At 42.3% G+C, this 23,128-nt stretch overlaps 1 protein-coding gene across 1 annotated transcript in view; it reads right to left on the reverse strand.

The window, feature by feature from the left end:
* The window catches only part of KCNK5 (potassium two pore domain channel subfamily K member 5), a 48,395-nt gene extending 25,635 nt beyond the window's left edge, over positions 1 to 22,760 (reverse strand). The window contains exons 1-2 of the mRNA XM_066611623.1: positions 22,690 to 22,760; positions 22,243 to 22,453 (exon numbers count right to left, since the gene is read on the reverse strand). Of these exons, the coding sequence (XP_066467720.1) occupies positions 22,243 to 22,428 (186 nt within the window). The 5' untranslated portion in view covers positions 22,429 to 22,453; positions 22,690 to 22,760. The remainder of the gene's footprint in view (positions 1 to 22,242; positions 22,454 to 22,689) is intronic.
* Positions 22,761 to 23,128: the final 368 nt, after the last annotated feature.

Below are 23,128 nucleotides of genomic sequence, written 5' to 3' on the forward strand. Positions count from 1 at the left end.
TCAGCCATGAACTGCTTCAGGGACTCCGGCTCTGGATTTTGCCTCGAGGTTGACTCCTAAAGCCTTTCCCATAACTGGATGTAGCCACAAGGCAGTGGAGGTTTGGGATCAGAGTTTTCCTTCTCTCAGATGAGCTGCCTTTCCAGGCTCCCATCTACCCGGTGGCTGTTTAGTTGCCTCTTACGACAAGTACAGCCAAACTGAATTATGGTTTATGTAAATATGGATTTTTCTACTTGGTCTCCAAAAGCTGAAATTTAAAAAAGAGTAAGAAAGGGAAAAAGGGATACACACTACTTCAGGCTGAGAGGTGAGTCTTTAAATATGATAGTCTAATGTAGTGTCCAAATTGGATGGTATTCAGTGTTTTGGGGCAGCAGCATGGCATCAGGGGAAGCTCCTTCTATGACTGGAAGGAGAAATGCAGTCACGAGAAGGTTCTCTTGTGAGTACTATATAATTCTTCTGTTGATCAAAGGAGCTCTTGCTAATACTGTACCACCGAGTTAAAACTCACAGTGGCATCTTTGTAAAAGACTTTTAAAAAGTAATAAAAGATGATAATAAATTAACCAGGACACAAATATTGGAAAGACTTCACACATTTTCAGTGCAATTCTATGTGTGCCTACTCAAAAGAACGACCCACCGAATTCACTGGGACTGACTCCCAGGTAAGTGTGATCAGGACTGCAAACTAACAGAACAATTTTATACATGTTCACTCAGAATAAATCCCACTATGGAGTAATGGAGCTTACTTCCTCAAAAGGATCACAGCCTTATACATGTCAGATGCATGAAAGAGGATGTGTCCTGCCTCCAAGGGTCAAGTATTCCAAACTTTCTACCAGTTCAGTTATCATTAGATACATCTTTGCAGCTCTTATCAACAGTCGGTTTTCAGAATGCTGGCAGATTGCCTATTGCAGAATTCTGTGATGTTTAGAACATGAAAAATTACAAGGGAATAGTTGACTGAATACAGCAAGTCTGCCTGAGGACATGATTCTTCCTGAGACATGGGCTTGCTCTTCATCTCAAGGGAAAAGAATCATTTATACAAGGAGTCAGTTATGGAGGAAATGGGAACATATCCTGGGAAATAAGAGCTACAGACATTCCACAACAGAGAAAACTGCCACATTATCTCAAAGACAGGCTCTCCAGGTACTTGACTTTTCCCATTTAACTTATAACAATCTCAAACTGAAGAAACCAAAGTTACAAGAGATTGCTCTAGAAAACACTTAGGAAGAAATGCAAGTATAAAAGAGTCCTTCCAGTATTTGCAGACAACAGACACATGTACACCCTGTGCATAAATTGGCCTTTGCAAGTATTTGAAGTATTCAGGAGGACTACTGCATGCATGCTCTCCTGGGAGGCTACCAGCTAAGAAAAGCCTCATTTCTGTCATCATGTTCTCTTCAGCAAAAACCTGCAAACGGTCTGTGCTCATATCATCAGAAACACAGGTGACATATATGTTTAGTCACTGTTTGGGGACTTCCTTTTTACTCTGAAGGCACAACAGCTTCGTTGCTGTTGACAGCAGTGAAAGAAAAATAAAATATAATGTATAAATCCACTTTGAAATAATACATCTACGGTCTGTGATACAGGCAGCCGGCAAGGTAGATGGACTTTCCTGTTAATTCATTAAGCCTTCAACAGTTATTTTATAAAACACCATCTCAGTAAAGGTTATGCATAAATATACTGATACTGTGGTAAACATCTAACAAGCACATAATGTGTGATGCGTTAAGCTATTTCTGCACAACGCTGCATATACTCAACAGGAATCAAATGTGAACTCATGTGGGTTGGGCAGAAACGGGTCATCCCATCTAGCACATGTACCACTGAGAGCTCCCTCAGTGAATGAAGGAGCATTTTGCTTGCATAAGGGCCCCTCTTACAGAAATGGCACTCTTTTTGTTCTACAGTCAGCTCCCGATGAACAAAGCACAGGTTGGGATGCTACCCATAATGGATAATCTTGGATAGAGCTACACATTACTATCATTGATAAAAAGTTGAACCAAATAAACAAAAATTGGCTTAGCTCTCAAAGCTAAATTGTTATGCTAAGTAAACACTTTGAATATCATAGTAATGCTTCTAACATGCATATCCACCTACAACTCTCACATTCATATATTTTTCGGTTTAGCTTTGCTAACCCTGCCCCTACTATCTTATCATTTAGCAAAATACAACACTTCACATCCTTCTCTAGCTTTGCCCTGAAGAAAGATGGGCTGTTCTCGGCCACAGTTGTTTGGATTCTTCAGTTACATTGGTTGAATGGGGAAGGAGGGAAAATAAAGTTATGTACATCCTCAGTTACTGCAGGTTGTCATGTATTCTTTGGACCCACTACAACACATTATTGACAACATTGTCAAACTGTTCGAAGCAAAACATTAATAAAAGGAGAAATTTAAAAATGGTACATACACAGCTATGTTCAGTCCGTTTTTGATGTTATGTAAACAGCCTGAATTTAACCCATGGTGAAGCAGTTATGGGATTATATCAGCAAATTTCCAAATTAGGAACCTGTGCATCTTCCTGAATAACTAGAGGTATACTCAGTCACACAAAGGGCTTATCATGCAACAAAGTTTATTTGGGTTTAGTAGTTAATTTATAAAGCTGGGCCTGCTAGACCTAAAATTGTCTTCGTATGTGGTCCGACTAAAATAAAAGGTACCACATATTCAGTATCATTGAGAATTAAAGTATTAAGCAAAGACATCTTGGGCCAAGTCCTATCCTATCATCACTGATGCAGCCCTAAAGTAAGGAAACAAACATTCCCTTATCTTGAAGAGGCCTCCAGGACTGCCCCACCACACAGGATGCAGTACACACCCCATTGGCATGGCTACATCAGTGCTGGAAAGTTGAACAGGATTGGCCTCCTTGAGTTAATATTGATGGAAATGCAGGGTATAAATAAATAGGAGATACACAGATCTGAGCAATAATTTACTTGTTTTTCTGTAAGTGTAATACACTGAGATTCTTCTCTCACAGAAGAAACTGATTAAAATTAGTCCTCCCACCTTGCACCAATGGAAGAAGCACTTGGATAGATCTGGGGTTGTACCCCATCTCTGGTACAGACTTGCCTTTTCATCCGAGCCTACAAATTAGTTATCCTACATGTAGATCAAACAAGATCTGAAAGAACAAACATACCATATAATTTTTAGAGGAGAAAAAAAACTCATGGTGTTCAAACAAAAACTACCCCAGCAGTATCTTGCAAGATTAGAAATTGGATGGCATTTCTGCAGCAGCAATTTAGATATTTCCATTTGAGAAAAGTTGTTAAAGAGCTGTTATTTAGAGATGGTATCAGTTGACAGAAATGATAAGAGTGAGAACTGAATTACTTAATCCCCCCTTTGCCTCCACTGCACCTGCTACCAAAGGTATTAAGGCCTTCAAGCAGTGTAGAGGAACAGGATTTGTAACTCAGGCTGTATTCCAGGGGTGTCCAAAGTTTTTGGCAGGAGGGCCACATCATCTCTCTGACACTGTGTCAGGGGCCAGGGGGAAAAATAATTAATTTACATTTAAAATTTGAATAAATTTACATAAATTTACATAAATGGCTATATTAAAGATGAACTTATATGAATGAATGAAGGTCTTGCAATAGCTCAAGGTCTATAAAAGGCCTGGCACAAAGCAAGGCAGGCCTTTCCTTTGCTGCTGCTATTGCATCACAGATGTGAAACAGCAAGCAGTGGAGGGAGCCCTCAACCCACAGCTCAAGCGAGAGGTCAAACAGATGCCCTCACACTGAGAGCAGTTGCGTTGGGCCAGTGTGGGCTTCAACAAATCTCCGGAGGGCCAGAGGCTCATTGGAGACCAGGGACACCCTGAGGGCCGCATTGACAGTCCTCGAGGGCTGCAAGTGGCCCCAGGGCCGGGGTTTGGGCACCCCTGCTGTATTCCTTAGTGCTGCAGTTTCCGTTCACATACACCCAGTGCAAGCAACAGCAACACTGTTCATTTGTTGTTGAAATCATTTTGAATTTTGAACTCAGCTATACATATATAGATTTTGAACTCAGCCCCCCACCACAGTCCAGCATGAAGCATGTACATGCATGTAAACCAAACTGGCCCCCACAATAGGGGGTTGTAGAACAGAGGAAGAGTGCGTTCTTCTGTTGGCCACTGTTTCAAGAGGTTTTGTTGTTGTTAAAGAAGCATGTGCCCAGCCCTACACATATAACCTTCACACTTGAGGCATGTGCATATTTCCAATGTGGATAACCCCAAGTATAAAAGATAGGTGATCAGTTCCAAGATCTGTAGGTGGGAGAGATCTGTATTGAACTACCTCCTCTGTTACACCTCCGTACGACAAGAATTTCTAAAAAGTTGTATCACGATCATTTGATCTGCTTACAATGTTAAAAAGCTTAACTGATGCATATAACAGAACGTTTGCCACCCAAACCTTGGTAATCTGAACCATCACAAAACATTACAAGACAGATCCAGCCCCTTTTCTACATGCAACACGGCAATGGCAAGGGAGGGTTGCCGATTGGGACTCCCACATTCAGAGTAGTGAACATGGACTGGAAGCTCAATTGCCTCCAAAAAGACTTAAGTGTCAAACCTATTAAACAGTATTCCCATTTATTTCTTTTGGCTATTTAAAACACTAGATGTGCAGCTCCTAATTCCCTGGGAAATTTAAATAAATAAATGAAAAAGATATGCAATTTTTTTTTAAAGGTAGGGAAACAATTGATTAAAAAAAGTATTGCACTTAAGTATTGCCATAAAGGACAATTAGTCTTGATAACTTCAAGACCATATAATAATGAATGTGCCATTTAAAAACTGTCTCCCCCACCTTTAAAAAAAGGTTACTAGAGCCACATGGAGAATAACCACTCTAGAATTTATTGCTGTATATAGCAGCATTCATGCCATGGTTCTGACCCTTGAGCTTGTTTGGGAACATCAGACTGTTTTGTGATGCTAGAAAATTGTTCTTGCTCCATTTCAGTTATGCACCTGAAAAATGGGAACACAGTACAGTAGTACCAACCCCTCTCAAGAGTGAATGGAAACAGATGCTCTAAATCTGGAGATCTAAGTTGTAGAAATGAAAATTGACAATGGAAGCTCCAGAAGCAAGGTCAGCACCATCTTTGAGTGAATTTCTGCACTGGCTAAAGACTTCCCTGCTCTGTTTGGCTTTTTGGTTCTATGTTTTCTTTCTGTTGTGTTCTTGACTGATATTGTTTTTATTTTAATGTTATGTTTTAACATTTAACCCATTTCTGCCCAGTCCACAAGTGTACACATTTGATCACATTTGTATATATGCAACATTGGGCAGAAATGGCTTAATTGGTGTTTCTGTAAGCTTCTGTGAACAGCTCTCTCACAGGAGGGGTAAGCTGAGGAGTATATACCTTTTAACAAACAAGTTGCCAAAATGCTCCCATGCCAGTCTGATTTTACGGTGTCTGATTTTACAATGAAAACGCTTAGCCTTTGTTGACAAGCTTGTTGAAAACCGTCATGCTGGAGCTTAGGATGTGCATGGAATCAACTGAAATTGTGTGAATGAAGGAAATATATCTAAAGACCAAGTTGTGCTATATAGCTTCATCATATCAATTGCTTTATATGAAGTTGCAAATTATTCTATTAAAAGTCAATTCAACACATTTATCTGCAAGAGAGACACACTTATTTCACTAGGGCTTAACTTCTATGTAAATGCTCTTAGGACTCCTGACTTTTGCAGCCCTGTGTATAAGTTCATCCAGTTGCAAGCAGTGCCAGAGACACAAAAATACTTTAAATGTATACATAAGGGGTCAGTGAGCTGTGATAAAATTTGAACAAAAAAATAAGAAACCTAGTAATTCCACTGCATTTGTTGCAATAATAAATACAGTCAAGAGGCTGATGCCAAAGCACAGAACAGGCAAATATTCCACTTAACTTGATAGGTTTTGTCAGAGGCAAAATGAAACCTTGATATACAGGGCCTACTGTTTACTGTTAGGATCTTTAATCAAGTTAGAGAAAGTCAAAACTGTCTCCCATTTCTAGCTACAAGATGCCAACTAAGATCCAAGAGACTGCTGTGGTTGCTGTAGAAATTTAACCATAAAGCGATTCCTTAGAACAGCGGTTCCCAAACTTACCTGGCCAGCAACACCCTTATCGAGTTCTGAACCTGGAAGTACAGTGCAAAATGCACTGACATCATCAGCCCTTACTTCTGGGTTTGCACCTGGAAAAAGCCTCAAAAATAGGAAAAATGGCCAATGGAGGTGAGTGGACCCTTCTACAGCTCAGCAAACAGCCCAGCCCAGCCCATCACTCTGGACCTCCACTTGGCATTCTAGTGCATTGCAATGGGCTCACGCTGGTGACTGGCTTGGCCAGTGTAGGTTCCCACAATGCCCCTGTACACACATCATGACACACTAGGGCATTACAATGCCCAGTTTGGAAATCTCTGCCTTAGAACATTAGAGTTACTTTGGGTGTTTGCTTTATCAGGCACCCACATTCGCCTTTGATTTATCAAACACAGTGATGCTATAATTTTTCACTCTTTTTTATTTTTTAATGAGTCATAGTTTATTCATAACCAACATTACAAGCATAAGGGAACAAAATAATTAAGCTTATGATGTGGAGTGGGCTGTCACTTTTTCCCCAAAGAAAGAAAAAAATCACTGTGACGACAAACACAGCCCTCACAGTTCTCAAAATGACAATGGGGAAAAAAGGTGCACCAAACTTTGATGTGTCAAATTGTAGTTATCTTGTTAATTGTTTCATATCCAGTCCTTGAACAAGAGCCCACTGTAAACAAGTTGCCACACTGTATTGGGACATACACTGTGCTGGTATCCTTAGCAAAGAAAAGCCTGTTGAACAGCAATGTCTAAGAAAGGTCATTTACACTGCTGAAGTTGAGATTTAGTATTTGGCCTAGAATTGTTTTTACTGCAACCTTATACTAGTATGGGTTAGAGCTGACCTCTCTCTTCCCATCACCATTGCATCAGTGCAGAGTCATCCAGTGGAGTTGTTTTGAATAGTTCATGGGTTTATTAAATCTGATCTCTCCCAGGTAGAAAAATAGCTGCTCATTCTCCTGCTCTAACATGTTTGCAAGATTGTTTGCTGATAAACGATCTCTTTCACATGGTTGGACTTGGATGCCTCCTTGAGCATCATGCTTGTACCAGGGGTATTCTTTGTCGTTGCAACTGCTTTTATGGCTTTCAGTTATTGCAGCCTGAGGATTGGGTCAGGATTCCTGGGTTGTACTGCCAATCACAAAGCATCATGGTTGATGCTGGCAGCCAATATCCTATTATAAATGCATCTTTAAAGGAAGATCCTTAGCCTTCTTTACAAAGGCTGTAGTGAGGACACTCCTGAAGGAACATTCATTTGACCCATCGAATTTGGGCAAATTTGCAGACAGACTCTAGCTTCCCTCTTTTAAACATAGCATTGGAATGAGTGCTGGCTGTTCAATTTCTGTATTTTGAGGAATGTGATACATTCAGAAATAAAGTGTGTACAGGCAAGCACAGTGTGAAGATTTTGACTGTACTTTTGGGGCCAAACTACATTATGTACCTAATTGCACAACACTGCAATTGGATTGCAGGTGGGGGTGCTGGAAAAGGCTTCAACAAACTTTCTTTTCAAATACTAGTGGGTATTGCAAAATGTAGCAAAGCCGTGGTGGAGAGGCAGTATTTTGCCTCCACCATGGTTTTAATTCTAACTGCAACCTTCATATACTATTTTTAGTTTGAAAATAAGTTTAGATACTTTTTAAAAATCTAAACACCCACAGTCAGAAGCAAAATGCTAACATCCTATATGTTCAACTCCAGCTTTGGCACATATCATGCCTGCCTTCCTGCCTATTTGAAAAGAATGCCAACGCCCCAATCCAGTGATATTGTGCAATGAGATGCATGTCTAGCTTGACCCTTAAAGTAAAAGGGAAGATACACGTAAGTTCCCTATTTGAAGGCCTCCATGACTCACTCCTGCTGCAGGATACAGCACTTGCCCTGTTGGCACTGCTGCATCTGCGCTGGAAAGTTAGGATTGGATTCATAAGTCTCATTAGGGTGAATATACTCATGAAACTGCAGACTTCCAGAAAGGGCTTCAACGAGTTGCCAGAATGGATATCCACAATGAGCTCTGCCTATTATGTCCATGCATACATGGACATCATCATGCTTGTCTGGCATCTTAAAACAATCACATTCACTAGGCTTATACCACCCATTAAGGGGTGCAATAATGAGCAACCAAACCTTTCAATTGTGACTCACATACTGCACCAGTATGTTGCTATTTTGTGGCTCAGCTTCATAGGAGCCTGGTTGCACAGCAGGCTGATAAACCACTGAAGAACCACAAGAATTCTTGTAAGCAAGCAATGTATTTTCTGAGAAAACAGAGCATTCATATTTAGAGGCAGGCAAGTAAGAAGCTTGAAGACAACTTGAAGACAACAAATCCTTGAAAGAAAAAAAAATTAACAGAGAAGACACCATTTGCTGGAATCAGCAGATTAACTTTTCTCTGGCTGTCCCTGTTTTAGAATTTTTTGTACTTGCTTAGCTACAAAAGTTACTCTTTCCCTAATGCAACAGGAAATGGTTAGCATATACTTCCTTCTTTTTAACAAGTTTTAGTTTCAGATATATATTCACTCTCTGGGCACACTGCATTTTCAAGAAGCACTGTAAATGAAAAGCCCTTCTTCTGAAACAAGTGCAGCTGCAAGTGTTATTGAATCACTATAAAGGCTGAAATTGGATCATATCAATGCTCTCTGGTCAGAAAAGGGAACACAGCTGTTGGGATTTCTGTCCAAGGAAGCAGCTGTCTGTACTGGAGTAGGTCTGGATATGCATTCTTAAGATGTCTGTAAAATAAAAGCTAGGATACTCCCTAAACATTTCATGTATTACTACTGATACATGCATTAACTCCAGTTTCACAATCTGAGAACATTAGTGACTAATATTGTGTAATAATTAAAATTGGAATTATGTTCCAAAATCTCACAAAAGGACCCCTAATTTTAAATTGATATTATGCAACCAAGTTACCATAACATAATGAACTACTAGTGCAGGTGGCAGAAATAATGGTCCAGAGTGTTGTCCCAACTCAGAAGGTCTTCTGAGTTTTACAAGGAATAACGTGGAACTGGTCTGAAGAACAGTTACTTTGGTTCCAAACAAGAAAACACGAGCTCCTTACACCACACTTCTCTCTCTCTCTCTCTCTCTCTCTCTCTCTCTCTCTCTCACACACACACACACACACACACACACCTCCACCCACCCCTACTTAATGACAGATGTGCTTTTCTTCTTGAAAAAAAAGCACACCCAGAAGCAAGTTGAGGGTGGGGCAAGAGACTGCTCTGGCAAAGATAGCATCCTGTTCTTTGTAAGAAACCACAAGCGTGTTCACATTTGGACTTAACTGGAAGATTTGCTGCAGCTGCTTCCCTTACTTATTCAACTGGGACAATCAATGGTATGTCTATCATGACCTTTCTTTCAAGATAACCACTGTCCTCAATTCACTGTCTGAAACAGAACCAGCTCAGCTCTTGAAAAAACCTACTATAGTGCATGGGTGGCTGCAATAGTATCTCAAGTTTTGGGGGTTTTTTTGGGGGGGGTACTCCTAGAGGTGGGGGAGGTCCTGGTCAGGAGATTTTGGACATATGACTGCATAAAACTGCAGTGGTTGTGAATACACTTCTGATTCAATATTTTTTTTAGTTAATCTCTGAAGCAATTGAGATGTTCTTATTAAGATTCTGTTCAAGCCTCTGGAAGACCAAGGAGACTTTCAACTCTCTTACATGCCCATTTCAAAAAGCAGAAATAAAAACTGTATTTTGCACTGTGACAGCTCAAACACCTTCCTGTTTGCAAGTGTGGTATCAGCTGTACTTCATTTGAAGTGGCCATAAAGACAAGCCACCAAATTACAACTATCAAGGGGGGAAAAAGAAGTTACATGTAACTTCACTAACGGATGATTCCAAACCCACTCAGGTGGGCACCAGAACACCATACTACAAAGCTGCCAAGGGTTCCAGCTCACCAAAAACCCTTTGTGAGATGGTTGTGTGCTGACCTCGGGTCTGAAGAAAGATCTCAGCGCAACCATGTTGCTCATAGGGTCAAAGCAGAACTTCAAAATTATTAAAGCGCAGCCTACCCATCCTAGCTTTTCTGACAGTTTCTGCAAATCTTGATTCAAAGGTAGTTGTTCATTATCCAATGCACATATATAGGGAAGAGATCAACAGCCACGGTGCTGTCCCCCTCCTTGATAAAAGGCTGGGTAACATGTGCTCAACCTGGAAGGAGGAGACAGACACGGGAGTTGAAGTTAACTAGTTTCATGACACACATTTTAGAAGCCACATCTTTTATTCACCTCAGCTGCTTTAGTCCTCATGCCCCTACTCGCAGGCAGGGTCCTATGTTCAGGTCATGAATGGCATACGTGAGGAAGAAGACAACTAGGTATCCATGGCATTTGTTCAACATTTAACATCAATGCCTTCCCAAATCACAATAGCACCCCCCCACCCCAGGTTGTTATGAAATAAGTTCATTTGCCATGCAACAATGTAATGCTGTTTCACCACTGGGGAAAGTGTGCTAATATCCTGCAAAAAGCAACACTTCTTTGAGGAAGGTATCCAAATCCCAAGCAACAAGTACCCAAAACTATGTATTGCTGTGGTGTAAACTGAATGTGTGGACAGCCAACATCTCCCTGAATGCAAGTGCAAGGTTAACAGCTGCTCTAGCTTATGTCAGAATAGAAGATGGAAGAGTTGAGCTGCTTTAACACTTCAGATGAACAACCTGGAAAGGAAGACTTGGATTAAATAGAGATTGACAATACTTTCCCTGCAGCATCCCATCAAGGATATAACTATTGATGTATATTTGCACACATACTCTTCCACACAGCCACAGATTATCTGAAAATATCAAAAATGTTGTCAACATTTATGTTGCACACCAAATGCATATGGAGTTATTACTCAAATGTCATAAAAACTGTTCTACAGTGATGTCAAAATAATTCTCCTAATGTATAAACATTGTGTAGATCAATCCAGACACTTTCATGTTCCCATTTAGCAAATAAAGATGTGATTCTGTCATTTAACTGATTCCCTGTGGATTTCAAAGCAGTAAAAAAAGTATAACAGCAATAGCTTATTGGATGTGATCAGAAATACACTTAAACATGACAGATAACTTTACCATATAAAAGCAAAATGAAGGTTTCAAGATTTTGCTTTCATTTGTTCTGGACCACCATTTTTACTGCACAAAATTAATCTACAGTAATTCTGTATCTAACACTGACACATGTACTGTACATCCCCTTTACAAAGGAAAGAAATAAAACTCCAATATTGACTAATGTACCTTATAAGTAAGGGAGTGTCGTAAACTTGGGTCTCACTCCCAGGGTTTTGGGTGCTCAGAGTTGTTGGTTCTGAACCCTAGAGCTCTCAAAGATCCCTGGTCGGTAGTACTGCCACCACCCTGTAAGAGCCAGTGCCTCAGTCCAGGGAAACCAAGACCCTTTAGGCTTAACTATATCCCTTGTAGGCACTGAGCACTTTCTTTACTTAAAGTCTCAGTCCTCAAGTTTCTAGTCCACAATGAGGATTTTTGGTAGCTTGCTGAAAAGCTAGGCAGGATTCTGAACCTTTGTCCCCAACAGACAATGAACCAACACGGTAAAAAGATTTCCTACTTTATTAAATACATAAGGTTACAAAAAGGTTACAAAAGGCAGCAAATGCTAGAGGCATAAAAACTTCTAGGAAATATCAGCATAAAACAACAAAGCTAACATGCTAACTCTATTATTCTCTAACCCTCACCTGGGTCAGCTTCTTTGGTAGATCCTCAGGCCAGTTACCTATGGCCACATGGTCCTGGTGGGGCAGGATGTGCACCCACCACTTCTCTCACCCAGAGACAAGGAACAAAGACCCTTTCCTCCGGAAGTGGGGCTGGAAGCTCACCCTCTCAGCTCTTCCCTCCCCCCTGGAGATCTGCAGCTGCATTCCATCCTTGATGGGTGTCTTTCTGGCTGCCTAGGTGCTACATTATCACCTTCCATTGAATTGTAAATCCTGGCAGCCAGGAAATGCAAGCCACTTCTGTGTTACTGTTTTAGCTTGGTTCAGGCCTTGCAATGCCACTAGGCCCGAACTGCACACATTCATGACAGGGAGCTGCGTAAAAAATAATTTAAAAAAATAATTGCTTATTAATACAGTAAACAGACTTCAGAATACATAAAACAAAGGTCTTGTACGACAAATATAGCTATTTTGAAAGCACAATATTCAACAAGTTCAGTTTAAAATGAATGAAGCTCAAGATGGGTCATGATGCAGTTGTAACATAAAATTATATACAGTAATGTTAGAGTTAGAAGGGATACTGTAGGTCATCTAGTTCAGCCCCCACTCAGTGAAGGCAACTTCCATAGCATTCCTGACAGGTGGTTGTCTAGCATCTTATAGAGAGAGGCTAGGGAGAGACCAAGAGTGACATTCAAAGAAATTGAAGCATAATGCCCTTTCTTCTCATTAAATGAGCATCATCCATCCTTCTGCAGCACATTTTGCACACAGAGGCCATAGGTATTCTTTATCCAACCTTGCTAGGGATTCCAGCACGTTCCAGGACTGTGTTGTTTGGACCTTTGTCCTGCCAGGTGATGCCGAGAATGCGTCGGAGGCAGCGCATGTGGAAAGCGTGAGAACTCGTGCAAGGAAAGCACCCTACAGGTAGACCACAGCTGCAATACAAGGACATCTGCAAGAGGGATCTGAAGGCCTTAGGAGTGGACCTCAACAAGTGGGAAACCCTGGCCTCTGAGCGGGCCGCTTGGAGGCAGGCTGTGCAGCATGGCCTCTCCCAGTTTGAAGAGACACTTGGCCAACAGTCTGAGGCTAAGAGGCAAAGAAGGAAGGCCCACAGCCAGGGAGACAGACCAGGGACAGACTGCACTTGCTCCCAGTGTGGAAGGGATTGTCACTCCCGAATTGGCCTTTTCAGCCACACTAGACGCTGTTCCAGAACCACCTTTCAGAGCGCGATACCATAGTCTTTCAAGACTGAAGGTTGCCAACATGGACCCAACCATGACCAGCCTTCCTTCAACTCAATCCTTATCTGGTCCTAGTAAATATAGATTTTGTTTCCCCAACACCTCAGACAGCTACGGACCTCCGCAGCTCTGCGCCCAGGGCAAAGCTCCACGATGCCCCCGCTGTGCAGAAATCCGCCCCCCCCTCACCATAGGCTCATGGAGCCTCAAGCAACCATCTCCCATGCCAGGGAAACCTCTGTGAGGTTCCCCAGCGCTATAAACTGTGCTTCCGGCAAACCAGAAGCACAGTTTCTGCCCAGTCGGGCACCTCAGAAAGGCTTCTGCATGGTCCTAGTGGCTGGTGCCTGGGGCATTTGCCCCTGGGAGGTCTATGGCAGGCACACAACTGACCTCAGATAAATTATGCAGGAGAAAAGAAAGCCTATCTATATTTTGCTAAAAAGGGGTAGGGGAGTGACTTAAGGTATGCTTGCCTATTCTCCCCCCCCCCCAAACCAGTAATATAGCAAGCATATAGTCAAATGTTTGCAATCACATGTTAGGCAAGAACAATTTGCCTGACACAGCAGCATAAAAAGTAATTGAGATCTAGCTGAAAACTAAGTTGTTGCAAATCTATCCGGTTCTTGGAAATATAAAGAGAGGCAGAGAAAGAAGCTGAGTGAAACTGAATTTGCACAAGACACAGGAACAGGGAAATTAAGCAACAAACCAACACTGGTAAAAGCTCATTTCCTAACACAAATAGAATAAAGTGGTCTAGCAGCATATGGCAAGTCTGTATCTGAAATTTGGAACAATTTTCTGACAATAGTAAACATCAAAGCATCTAGGCATGCACTCAGCTACTTGAAACCCTTTGCACAGTAGGGCAAAAATCCAAAAGCACTGCCTGCTACTTTGCTTGCTTTTTTAAACTTCATCCTGTTTAGTTATTAGTACCATTGTGGCATTTGAGAGAAGTGGAGAAAATGGTGGTTCTCTGCCATTTCCACTTTTGCAGCAATTTGCCACTATCAATGAAGTAAAAATGCTCAAGTGACTCAGCTTATCCATGTTAGCTACTTCATTTGATGTTTAAGTGTAAATCCTACTTGACACATGTGAACATTCTTGAATACCCATTGCTACTCACTACAGTAGAAATGAACTTACTTTCATTTAATACAGTTATCCTATGTTCCTTTCCAATAAATGTTACTCAGGCATGCCAACTGGAAATACGCCAAAATTAAATGCAAGATTTCCACCTTCATAAGTCAGGCTTTCATCAGAACTTCAAATTTGCATGATTAAGACACTCTACTAGTAGATTTTGTGTTTGCAATGTGTGTGCACGTATTCATTCATTTATTTTACAGTCCTATGTCTCAGGGCTGCTACACACTTTAGTTTCAAAAGTCATAACTACATCTGACATTAAATGAGAAAGTCAGAGGTGAAGAATTTATGACCATCTCAGATGAAGACTTGCAAAGCTTCAGGACAGCTCTGATATTGCCATATACACAGGGAATCTCTCAAAAAGCAAATGTTTCAGCACCTTAACAGATTTACTGTAGCACAACCTTCTGTAGGCAACTAGAGCATACCCTCAGATGAATGAAACATTATCCTCAGTTGAATGGATAAAGAGGACCTGTTTTTGTTAACAGTGAGACCAAGAGGCCATGAAACGCAACGGGGAGGGGTAGGTTTGTGACATTTTATGTTTAGCAAAATGACTATAAGTCACAAGAACCAAAGTCAAAAGCAGCTATCTCAGTCTATTAGGTGAAAAAAAAAAACAAGCCAAAACAGTATTGTTATTATGAGCAATTAAAATATCACACTTTGGTCAGAAAGCCAAGGTCTGGAGAACTAGAAAGTCCAATAGACTGTGTGATAGTTTAGTTGGCCCTTATAAATGTTATAAGATAAGAACAAAGTGAACACTACAGGAATCATAGTGGTAACACTATCTTAAAATGCCACAGATGTCAAATTAGCATAGCTAGAAAGTTAGCATTATCACAGGCAGTGCTGTTATGAAGGAGTCATTTTGTTCATAACAAGCATACAGTTGGGCTCTGACAAGGATGTCATAGACCAGGGGTGCCCAAACCCCGGCCCTGGGGCCACTTGCGGCCCTCAAGGACTCCCAATGAGGTCCTTAGAGAGCCCCCATTCTCCAATGAGCCTCTGGCCCTCCAGAAATTTGTTGGAGCCCACACTGGCCCGATGCAATTGCTCTCAGGATGAGAGCGACTGTTTGACCTCTCCTGTGAGCTGCGGGATGAGGGCTCCCTCCACTGCTTGCTGTTTCACGCCTGTGATGCAGTAGTGGCAGCAAAGGAAAGGCCAGCCTTGGTTTGTTCATGAACTTTTATAGGCCTTGAGTTATTGGAAGACCTTCATTCATTCATATAAGTTCATCTTTAATATATTCATTTATGTAAACTTATGCAACTTTATTCAAATTTTAAATGTAAATTAATTCTTCTTTTCCCTGCCCCCCCCCCCCGACACAGTGTCAGACAGATGATGTGGCCCTCCTGCCAAAAACTTTGGACACTCCTGTCATAGACCTTCCACTTCATGGCCTTGGGGGGGAGTGATTCACTTCACCAATGCATACTTTCATGTGAGCAAAATATTTCAGCACCCAAGGCAGCAAGCCTTAGGGCACAATACTAACCAGGTCTATTCAGAATTAAGTCCTATTTTGTTCAATGGGGCTTACTTTCAGGAAAGTGGGTTAGGATTGCAGCCGTAGTCCAATGGCAAATCTGTTGCAGCAAAAAAACTTCAAAGGTACTGCTATCCCTCTGGAGGTAGCCTTCCTTGCAGAAACATTTCTGTTGCATGAATCTTCAGGAGTGAATTTTGACTCACAAGCATAATCATGTTATTAAAACAGTAAACTAAGAAACAATCCTTAAGCTGACACTGCAGGCAAGGAGATCCAGTACTGACTGGAATGTTTTATGACTTGATACACATGCATACAACCAAGTCTTATCAAATGTCAATATAATTTTACTACTAAAAAGTATACAGTATTGGAATTTGTGACTGTTGTACTAAATGTTACCATTACAAAACACTTGTAAAATCTTGCTGCCTTTATTTTTGAGTTGAACTAACGATAAAACAATAAACACTGAACTTAAAAAAATAAATCACAGAATGTATCAAGTTATATACTGTACAATCAGTCCAGTATGCAGAACCAAAGCCTTATAATGCATTCTTAGAAACAAGCCACAACAAGACAGACAACATTTAAGACCAATATATTCTGCTTCATTTAAATGTCATTTTGCAAATATTCAAAAGATGTGATACAAAATAGAAGGCAAGTACAGGTCCAGCCTATTTATACACAGATTTTTTATACATGGATTTGACTCAACACGAATGGCCACTGCAAATGAGAAGGAATGTGCTGATCCCCGGAGAAGGGGAAAAATGCATCCCTTTAAAATCAGTTTAAAAAACTGAACAGTCCTTTAACAATAGCCTCCTTAATGAGAGAGAGAGGGCAGCTGGCTGACAATCCATCAATCCTCCTCTCTCCAGGCAACCCCTCCCTTCCCCCTGAGCACATGAAAGAAAGGTAATCACTTTGCATTGGTGAAGGGAGGGGCTGAGTGAAACGCCTTTCTTTCTAAGTGCTTGGAGGACAACTGATTGATGGATTGTCTTCTTAATGACTCTTATCTTACATTACAAAGCTCAGCAAGGCTGCTTTTAAATCACCGGTGCAAAGAAACTTTGTTTTTTAAATTGATTTGCTATGGTGCAGTTTTTTGCCATCCATGTGAGTGCTTGGAACTTACTCTGTGGTTTTCTGTGGCTTGTTGGGCTTACTCTCAGGAAAGAACCCACACAAATAATGAGGCTCAACCTGTAAGAAGTTCAGATGAGGCTCAACTTTGCAGAAGTTCAGAATTAGGAGAAAATCCTTCCAATAGTCAGCCTATCAGCTACTGAAGTGGGACAGATTTGGGAGACAGGATCTGCTACTGAGTTGTTTTATGATCGGCTTTTTAAAATAAATGTGGTCCAATTCATATTCCCATCCAACTTGCTTCACGTGTTTATTATCGCAGGGTGTGAGGCAATGCAAAGTTCTCTTAAAGGATCTGGTAGTGAATAGTGGGTCACCCTTTCCATACCATTCAAAACCCCAACCTCGCCATTACTATATTCAAGCTACACCAGCATTTAATTCTGTTGAAGGGTTTGGGTCATGTGCTTCCACATGCAGCTTCCATGCGCTTCCTGGGATAAGGTGGGACTGCTCTCTCCCACACTCTTCATTAACTTCAGAGTTCTTAAGCAGGCACTGAAGACATTTCTATTCCACAAGCCTTTTGCAATGTATTGTTTTAATCAGCTGATGAAGGTTCGGTTTTAGTGCTTTCATTTTAAATATATATTTAAATGTTAGTTTTATATTGTAATTCTTGTAATTATTGTTAGTCACCTTGGACTGTTTGGGGAAAACTGGTATGCTGGTAATCAATTAATGAAACAGTGAATACCCAATGTGCTGTCTGTCAATAAGAAAGCTGTTTTGGGGATGTGGTTTTCAGTCACTTCTGAATGGGGCTGTACTCCCCTGGAGGGACCACAGCTTGGATATGCACCTGAACTTCCTTTTACTCCTTTATGCAGGAAGTAGTTGCAACCAGAAGTGCTTTGCTCCAGTGATCTATGTTTTAGTAACATCTCATTTCAACTGTTTAGCAGCCTGATTTGAGATGGTCTTGAAGACTATTCAGAACCTTCAGCTAGTACAGAATGCACTTGCCAAAGTGCTTTCAGGCAGCTGTTAGTCTGCACACATTACACCAATGCTTGCCAAGGTGCATTGGTTTCCATAAGTTTCTGGGCACAAGCTTAAGTGTGAAAAGGAATGCATCCTATGTATACTTTGTAACTTTTCTAAAATAAAACTTAAAGCTTTCTAAATAAAATATGACTAGGAGAACCAGGCAAAGAGGACATCTAGATACAGAAACCTGACATAAGGCTTCAATGACAACTGAGGAAGTGAAGAGAAAGAGATAAGAGCACAGGCAGGGCAAAACAAAAAGCAAGTTGAGCTCAAACTGCACATGAAAACTAATGAAGGGATTAAAGTAGGGGTGTGGCACAACTTGAGCACTGAGAAAGGAGATAGTTGAACCAGCAGCATTCAGAAATGCTGCTGAAGAACTTGAAAAGGGAGGAAGTTCTAATAACTGGAACAGGAAGTGCCCAAAAAGTACACTACTGAACACACAGCACAGAATAATTTTGAAAGTGCTCGGAACACAAAACTCATGACTCAGGAGGATCAAAAAGTACATTCTGTGTCAAAGTGCAAGGGACACTTGAAGCAACCTATGCACAGAAAGTTCAAGATTATAGCTTTACAGAATTATAAGACTTGGAGAGTAATCCAGAAAATACGCTTGGCTGGTACGTACAAGTCCCCTGCAGCCTGGAAGAGTATGTTCATGACTACTCTTGAGCCCAGCTAGATCCATGCAAGAACCCTACTGAGAGAGGGCAAATTCATGCCAGCCAAGGGAGGCTGGCGCGGGGGTAGTTCGGAGGGGACGTTTTGGGTGGGAGAGGGTGGAACAGGAGGCAGAACAAGACGAGGAGAGGGGAAGAATCAGTCATGGCATCTTAGGCCTAATCTAAAAGTCCACTCCCTGTCCATTTAGCTTTGTCAGCAAATTTGCTACCACAAATCTGAGTAGCTCCAAGGAGTGGCTGGCATGTAACACAGGGGAAAAAAATTCCCTTACCACAAGTTGCACTCTGGCCAACACCTAACTTGCACTGGATACAGTGCAGGCCACTTGGTCTACTTGTTTCAGCACAAGTTAGTATTGGGCTGCCTGCGACTACTGTGCAAAAAGATAATTTAACTCACTGGTTTTACATGCCTTTGGCTAGGCAAAGTTTTTTTTTTTGCTGTCCTTCTCCAGGTGCCTGCTGTCACCTCACACACCTGAAGTGTGGCAATCCAGAGCCTGCTCCCACCCCATGCCTCTTAACCTGCAGCCCTGGAGCGGTCTCTGTTTCTCCCATGCTGGTCCTGTTTAATTTAGACAGGATGAAGTAGAACATGCTGGTCAAACAGGACCAGTGCACAGAAGGGAGCCATGCACGCAAGGGGACATGGCCAGGCTTCAGTTTACCACATTCCAGGCCTCCTTGCTCACCCAGCTGCTTCAGCAGCCAGATGGAAGGGGGTGGCACTACAGAGGCAGCTTTTTCCACCACCACCCCATTTCTCCAGCATCTCTAGAGGAAGAGGTGGACTACTGCTGCTCCAATCCTCTTCTCACTTGTTAACGTCAGAGATTGGTAGGCTGGAGGAAGTGGCAGACAAATATCAGGTAGTGAGTACCCCTTGTTAGTTTGCTACTCCCCCATCCAACCCAATGGGAGACTTTCAGTTTGTGTTATAGTCCCAACCTGCATATACTTGTGATGCTATGTAAGATATTCTTATAGCAGTTAGGTTTAGTTATTTTAGATCAGTGGTTCTTATACCCTGGAGTACTTTTATTTCAGTGGCCCTGGAATATTTCCAAGTGGTCCCTGAAATTACAATGAAAATTTCAGAAATACCGAAGAATTCAAGAGTTCTTTGAATTTTCCATCCCATGCTGAACTGGCAAGTATACTTTTCAGATTGAATTTTAAAATTTAAACACTTAACCAAGTAGACAAAACAAAAAAGCTCCCCTGAAAACCTTTAGAGAAACTTCCAGCTGTGTGTAGAATTCTCCCAGTGCACATAAATAGCTTCACTGGACTGTGCAGGAGTTGAGCTTTAACTGGGATGCCTCTCAAGCAACCTCCCACTTGGTGGGTGTAGGGCAAGAAAATACCAGTCCACAAAGTACACATAAACCAGTATAGTGCTCCTTAATGCACCAAAGTCTGAGAACCACTGTTTTAGGCAATAGGACATGATATAAGCTTAAGGGCAATGAGGAGAGGAAGAGAAAAAACTGAAAATCCAGTTTACAGGGCCAAAAGGTCTCCAAGGTCATCTACTTCTTTCCTGCCCTAAGTGAGCTGGTTCACTCAGATTATGGAATTCTGTGCCACAGAGCTTAGCAGTATTTCACTTCATCCAAATACACTCAAACGCCCACCTCTTCCACAGACTCCTAGTGTGATCTTTGGGCAATGCACTCTTTCAGGTAGTGCATCTTAAGAAATGAATGTACTTTATATAAACACATTTCTATGAGATTTTCACAGAGGTGTCCCAAATCTAGTATGGTAACTCTTGTATGGTACATGGACTTTGGCACCACTATTTACAATTTTGTTGCACTATAGCCATGCATGACATGCCTGTGACACACATGTTCATACATGCGCGCACACACGCACTCCCTCTTGAGAACAGTTCCTACATCTGACAGAGTGGGTTCCAGACCATGAAATCTTAGGCCAGAATAATTGTTACCTTTAGGGTACCACAGAATTTTACACCAGAACTAGAAATATTTCCAGTGCTAAACACAGCAAGCAAAAAGAGCAGCAAGAACTCACCTTAAGGTGTATCTTACTTAAACACCGCATTTGCCATTCCTTATTTTACTGCCCAACCTCACAACACTGTGCAAACCACAGCTTCACAAAAAGTCCTAGGGAAACTTTCCACACAATGGAACCTAACAGGCACACAGGAAGAGACAGGCAAACAAAGAAAAGGATCAAGTGCAACCACTATCCAGCATCACCTTTTGTTTCTGGATTCTCATGCAAAGAAATCAATGAGGCTCCTTCAAGCTGAGCACTTTGAGAATCTTTGTATTTGTGCTTAGATGCATCAAGATGTATTTGTGCCTAGATGCACCATACTGAGATTTTAAGACAAAGTCTAGCTGGGAGTCACACATAAAGGAATATTTATATTCTGAGCCACATCAAGGAATATTTCCCAGAGAATTACTTAAACAGATCTTCTACTTTGACAGTAAACAAAGAGCTCAAGGAGCAACCCAGCCTTACAAACACTGGACAGGTTATTTACAAGCCTTTCACTCATGACAGAGCCTTAAAAAATTGTCATTCCAATAGTGGAAGAAAATGCATGTTGTTTGAAGGACATAACAGCACAGCTGTTTCTCTCACCCACAGCTACATTTGTTTTCTTGTTATAATCTTAACTACACCTGCTCATATTTTCCGTGTTTTACTGGTACATCTGCACAGCATTTGAAAAAGCAATGTGGGAAACAAAACACCTGCTGCTAATATAAAACAGTGAAACAATGTACTGAGCACCCCCATAGAAAAACCACATTAACACTTATTTGAAAAATATGACCTGCTTAGCATTTACAGTGTGGAAAGAGTGACAAGCCAATTGAAACTGAACACTTCTGGAGGCGTTATTTCAAAGATAAAGTCCATCATACTATTTCAAAGACAGAGTGCAGGAAGAACAGGGGAGAAATGAATTAGGACTGTTGCTGTAACTCAACTATTTGCAAAACATCACATTTAATATCTTTTTTTTTTCCTTTCAAAGAACTATTTGTTCTGCAAACATACTCACAGTGTTAGAACTCCCCGGGTGTTCATCTACTTTGAAATTTTGTTCATGCATCGTTAGGTTTGTGCAATTTGGTGCAGGAAGAGACAGGGCTTGAAATGCACCGTCAGAGTTAACCGTGTTTTCATTCAAAGGTTGGTTCCCACCCCAAGGAGAAACACAATTGTGTCCTCTCTGGAGAAAACAGGGGCCATTTCCCCCTGCTTTCATGCTGCAAGAGGGGAGATACTTGAGTGTCTGTGCTTTTAATCTTAGGTGGCTTTTGTTTAGGCTTGGAATATAACCACTGCCCTGGAAGCTTCTTCATATGGAAGCTCTTGGTTCTCCAGTGGGCTCATCAGCCGCCGAATTTCTGCAACACATCCCTCTCTCCCTGGGGACTCCTTCCAAGGTGGATGCAGAAGCCACAGCGGGAGGCTGCTTTAGAAACTCACCTGCAGGATCTTATCCAGCCCATCCTGGCCCAGGCAGGGGAACTCCTTGAGGAGCTCCGATTTCCTTTGCTTGTACCGGACCGAGGCTTCCTCCAGGCGAGGCTCCTCCAAGACTTGGAAGATAGCTGCCCCGATGGACAGGTAGAAGATGATCGCGGACGTCAGCAGAGGACCCCTGTCGACCATGGCGGAGCCCAGCGGGGGACGCGAGCTGCTGCGGGAAGAAGGGAGCTGCTCAGATGCGCCTGGGCTCCCTCTGGAGAGACTGCGAGCGACACGCGCGCGCTGCCTCTCTTGACTTACTCTGCCTCGACTTCCCACCCCTTCCTCCTCCCCCAGCCCCTCTTCTTCCTCGCACTTTCTTGCCCCCCTTGCTCTCCTCCCCCCCCTCCGCTCCCTCAGGCACGGTTTGAATTTGGTGCCCTTCTCTCCCCCGACGCCTCTCACCCAGCAGCGCATGCGGAGCGTTTTTTCCCTGTTGGCCGGTGGCGGCGATGGCGCCCGTGGAGAGACGGGGGGAGCCTAGAGTAGCCTGCCTGCTGGTTCCATGCCCTGGCTCTCCTCTCCGCTGGCCGCTTCGCTCGCACTGCTGCTCCCAGCCGCGCTGAGCTCCGAGTGGCCCCAGGACGCGCTGGGGAAGTTACTGCGGCGAAGCGCCCGCCCCACTCTGCCAGCTTGGTAGGAGCCCAGCAGCCGCCTGGGCGGGGTGAGCGGAGAGCAGCCACAGTGGATTGCGGTACATGCTCTTACCTTGACCTGGGTGCGAGCCTGCGTAATGTCTCCTGGGTGTGACTCACACTCGCGCCGCTGAGGGAAGCCTGAGCGCCGGCGCTGGGTTTCAAACAAGCAACCCCTTTTTCTCCAGGAAAAGAAGGAGAAAGAAGTT

The sequence above is a fragment of the Tiliqua scincoides genome, chromosome 1 (genome assembly GCF_035046505.1).
Source record: "Tiliqua scincoides isolate rTilSci1 chromosome 1, rTilSci1.hap2, whole genome shotgun sequence".
NCBI classification, from domain to species: Eukaryota; Metazoa; Chordata; class Lepidosauria; order Squamata; family Scincidae; genus Tiliqua; species Tiliqua scincoides.